We start from the raw sequence: 5,058 nt of genomic DNA, 5'->3' as shown, positions 1-5,058 counted from the left end.
GATTTTACAGATGAATATTGTATATGGTTATGTGTAATGATTACATGTATTGAATAATAGTTATATGTAATCTTAAATGCTTGTAGTAACATTTAATAAAAGTTTAATCATGAATGAATATATTATCAAATCAAAGAAAGAATTATCAAAGTAGATTAAATCCAGAAGACAAAATCATAGTAAATTCTGTTTTATAAAAAGAGTAAAGTGTACTAAACAAAAAGTATATTATTTTGAAAAAAAAATTATGACTTATTCATTACTGATTAAAGTAGTAAATATCTATGTAGCTTTTGATGATTATTCTGCTGCAAGTTTGATTGGGCATGTCCGCAAGTTATGAGGAGCCCTTTCTCCACATCCTGAGCATCTTCTTGTTTGCTTGTTTGAATTTTTATACGCTATTTCTGCTGCACTTTGAATTCTACTTTTCTTTCCGCATCCTTTATTGCTTTGAACATTTGGAACATTGATGTTAATGTCTTTTGGAATAGTTATGCCCATAAGCTTTCCTACCTCTTCAACATCTGTCCTATTTTTCTGCAATTCATTTGTAGGATCGTTTTCATATTCCTTCAGCATGCTTTCTGTTTTTTTAACAAACAAATCCATTTTTTCTTTATTTTTTCTTACGTATTCCAAACGTGCTTCAAAGTTGTAGTATGCTTGATTGACACGTCTGTTAATTTCACTGTCTCCTGTATCATATACATGTCTACCAAAATTATAATGCCTTGATATCACATCCTTTCTCCAATGATTCTCAATGTATTGTTCAGGTATCTCCTTAATTCCATGTTTCATGAGTATGTTGAATGCATGTCTGCACAAAGTCCCAAAGCGGTTGAAGTGTTCACATGTACATTTTACATCATTTGTTGGAAGTTTTATTTCTACCTGTTCAAAATAAAATTAAAGCATTAAGTGTTTTATAATCATAAATGAATATTTTTTTTAATATTATGTGCTGATTCAACAAAAATTAAAATAAGAATATATTACCTCAAATTTTGTTTTTAGATCACTGTTTTTGTTTAGTTGTTCCACTTTGTATAACTCCCATTCATTTTTTGTTGCAAGATGTTCGTATTGGCAGTACCACGAACCTTTATAGATTTCTTTCTGTACTTCATAAAACAATGTACTTGTATAAACTTTTGCAGCATGTTTTTCTATTGGTCATGGTGAAATAAATTTATATATAGCCTTCTTTGTTTGATGATCAAGCTCTTGTTGTGTATTTCTCTGTTTTTGAATTGCTGTGTCATAGTTCATCATGAAATGTAAAAGTAAATTTCCAGATTGAGAGTAAGTGTTGAAGAAGGAATTCATGCTTTCTGATCTTGAAGTGGTTTTCATCAATCCAGACATTCTTGTGTCACTGAAGTATGCAGGTATCCATTTGTCACGTAATTCAAACATGTCATTGAACCATCTTTTATCTTCCAGATTGAATTCATTAATAATCAAATCCCACTTCTTTTCAAATTCATCAGGTTTGATATGCATGTTCCAAACAAGCTTGTTAAATCTTTTCTTGAAGTCTTTGTTTTTAAATAAATCGCCAGTAATCTATGAATGAACAATGTTGCTTATATAAGTATAAATTATATACCTATTTCGATATATCACATATGATTAATCATATATGATTACTGTAATATAGGATATACCATCTATGATTAATCATATATCATATATGTACTGTAATCATATATGTTTAATCATATATGATTATTTAATCATATATCATATATGTACTGTAATCATATATGTTTAATCATATGTGATTATATAATCATATATGATTAATCATATACAATTATTGTGATGTAGGATACATCATCTATGATTAATCATATATCATATATGTACTGTAAAAATATATGTTTAATCATATATGATTAATCATATATCATATATGTACTGTAATCATATATGTTTAATCATATATGATTACTGTAATGTAGGATATATCATGTATGATTAATCATATATGATTTAATCATATATCATATATGTATTGTAATCATATATGTTTAATCATATATGATTAATGTAATTTAGGATATATCATCTATGATTCATCATATATCATATATGTACTGTAATCATATATGATTATTTAATCATATATCATATATGTACTGCAATCATATATGTTTAATCATATATGATTACTATAATGTAGGATATATCATGTATGATTAATCATATATCATATATGTACTATAATCATATATGTTTAATCATATATGATAATCATATATGATTAATCATATATGATTATATTGTATCATCATAATCATAGTATGATATATGATAACTTATATTATTATAATCATATATGGTTAATCATATATAATCATATATGATTATATAATCATATTATTAACATACTTAATTATATATCATTATATCGATCATATATGATTAATCATATATGATTAAGTATTTTAATAATATGATTACATAATCATATATGATTATATACTGTATAATCACATTACATACTATGTAATCATATATGTTTATACAGTATGGTATCTAATAATTCATATTATTAGAATAGTTAATCATATATGATTAATTATATATGGTTATATAGTATGATATTATATGATAAGTCATATATGAATCATCTATCATAATACTATATAATCATATATGATTTTATAATGTATTTTTATTATACCTTTGCTTGTAGTTTTTTCATTATGTGTTACATACATAGTTTGTGTCTTGAATTTGGTAAGATAGATTCCACTGCTTGTTTTATTGCTGCATCTTGATCAGTTAGAACAATTTTTGGTGCTTTCCCTTCATGAGCTCTAAGAAAATCTTTAAGCAGCCATTCATACGACTCAATTGTCTCTCTACTCAGCAACCCAGCACCAACAGTAACTGATTTCTTGTGGTGGTCAACTGCTGTGAATGGAACAAATACCATTTTATACCTATATAAAGAAAATGTGTTTAGTACAATCATATTAGATTAATATTATGTTTGAATTTATATACATTAACTTACTTGTTTGTTCTAAAAGTTGCATCAAAAGATATAACTTCTCCAAACTCTGCATAAAAAGCCTTTTCTCTTTCATCTGCCCAAAACATAGCAGCCAACAGATCTCCATCACGTAGGAACTCAAATGAATAATTTGGGTAATGATCTCTACGATCATTCATTTTGTTTATCATTATTTGAGCATCCTTGTAACATAAGATTCTATTTACTCCTCTCCTCAAGTTTTTGTAGTTTGTTACCTTCGCCCCTACATATTCATATCCTCCTTTTAAAACTACTCGTATTTTGTGAGCCATTGTCGGACCAATTTTAGCTTTTGATGCACGTACTACAAACTCTTTTTCAGAATATGACATCTTTCTTGCCTTTCTTGTATAAGGTCTTTCCTCAATACTTTCCAGTGGGTGGTTGTGCATTTCAAAGAATTTCTTAACATTGTAATCTGTTGTTCCATAAACATTTTCAAATATAATCTTTGTTGTACACCCAATAATTATCTTGTTTGAATTTGGTTTCCTCTTGACAGAACTTGTAGCCAACGTATCACAAGGTTTTGGTTTATCCTTGCCACCCCTATTGCATATAACATATTTTTCTTTTATTATTTGGCTATTGTATTTTGATTGGCTACTCAGTCTTGTATGAAAACTTGCCATTTCTGCATAATCAGTATACATTTTTACTGCCAAATTTAGTGATTTGAAAACACTGTTTACAACTGGTACAAATTCTGTAGGGACATCTGGTTTATATTCAGATTCTTCAATTATGTTACTGCAATATGATTCATTTGTTGAATTGGAACTTTCACCTGATAAAATAAGGGAATGACAATTATGTTATTATAAAATTTAATGTTGTAATAATCATATATGATTAACGATATGTATTTATATTTTAATATAAAAAATCATATATGATTTTAGATATTAATATATTATTAGATGTTAAATCATATTTATTTGTACATTGTATTATATGATTGATCATATAGTATATTGTGTAATCATAAATGATTATACGTATCAATTTATAAATAATCATACTTGATATTGTTTAATCATGTATGATTAATCATACTTGATATTGTTTAATTCATCCAAATATAATATTAATATAGATTTCAATTTGAAAACATATATGATAAATCATAATTACAAACTATAAATACATATGATTAATCATAGATATGAACAGTCATATATGATTATTCATCCTTATATGATTAAATCACATATTGTATTGTATAATCATATATGATTATTCATAATTTATATTATATAATAAAAGAATCAAAATGAAATGTAGAAACTGTCATGTAATATGTAGTATTAAAACGAATTAGTTGTACCTTCAATACAAATCGTAGTTTGAAGTTCTTCAGAAGTAAAAGAAATTGAATCGATTTGTTCGTCGTTAGGAGATGAATTGATTTCAGCTATAATAGTATCAGTTGCGATCGACTTGTCAATTTCTTTTGGATGCGACATCATTTATGAAAATTGATTTTGATTCGATTTTCAAATGCTTTGTTTACGATTGCGAGGTGCTTGTTTCTTCGCTTTGAGGTTTGTATCTCGTATTTATGAGGATATGAACTGATGCTCTGTTTCGATCGTTTTTTTCGATTTGAAGATTGCGAATAATTTGATAACAGATTCAGTAAAAATAGGATCTTTTTTATTATATTGAATGAGTTGTTGAAGATTGGATGATATGATTACGTGACTGATACTGAAAATCGATGATTTAGCGATATGATGATTTTTAGAGAAGGAATGTGTCCGCTTTCTCAACATTAATTTGAAATTTACTATTATACCCCTTAATCATTTAACAGTTGACGTTAGTTGACATTAAGTTCCATTGGCTGATATTTAATCTCAAAATCTTTAAATTTTTATTAATCTCAAGGGAACTATCCCCTATATATATATATATATATATATATATATATATATATATATATATATATATATATATATATATATATATATAGTTGTAAAAGATGCATAGACCCATTATGGTCA

General features: G+C 26.3%; 1 protein-coding gene across 1 annotated transcript; it reads right to left on the bottom strand.

Moving 5' to 3' along the window:
- Nucleotides 1-300: 300 nt before the first annotated feature.
- On the bottom strand, nucleotides 301-4,518 carry LOC145095155 (protein FAR-RED IMPAIRED RESPONSE 1-like). Its single transcript, XM_079033084.1, has 6 exons — nucleotides 4,380-4,518; nucleotides 3,032-3,839; nucleotides 2,768-2,957; nucleotides 1,207-1,572; nucleotides 1,003-1,122; nucleotides 301-897 (listed from the first exon to the last, which is right to left on the bottom strand). The coding sequence occupies exons 1-6, from the start codon at nucleotides 4,516-4,518 to the stop codon at nucleotides 301-303; spliced, it is 2,220 nt and encodes a 739-aa protein (XP_078889210.1).
- Nucleotides 4,519-5,058: the final 540 nt, after the last annotated feature.

This window comes from Lactuca serriola, chromosome 3 (assembly GCF_051521515.1).
Source record: "Lactuca serriola cultivar US96UC23 chromosome 3, Lser_US96UC23_V15, whole genome shotgun sequence".
In the NCBI taxonomy this organism is placed as follows: Eukaryota; Viridiplantae; Streptophyta; class Magnoliopsida; order Asterales; family Asteraceae; genus Lactuca; species Lactuca serriola.
The sequence above is the reverse complement of the archived record's forward strand: the minus strand, read 5'-3'. Positions and strand labels throughout refer to the sequence as shown.

What these genes read in the sequence shown, in the direction of transcription:
- LOC145095155 (XM_079033084.1), bottom strand. Translation starts at nt 4,518, where the DNA reads ATGTCGCATCCAAAAGAAATTGACAAGTCGATCGCAACTGATACTATT. An exon ending in AACTACGATTTGTATTGAAG is followed by an intron (nt 3,840 to 4,379) that starts GTACAACTAATT and finishes TTATTTTATCAG; the next exon opens with GTGAAAGTTCCAATTCAACA. An exon ending in ATCTAAAAACAAAATTTGAG is followed by an intron (nt 898 to 1,002) that starts GTAATATATTCT and finishes TATTTTGAACAG; the next exon opens with GTAGAAATAAAACTTCCAAC.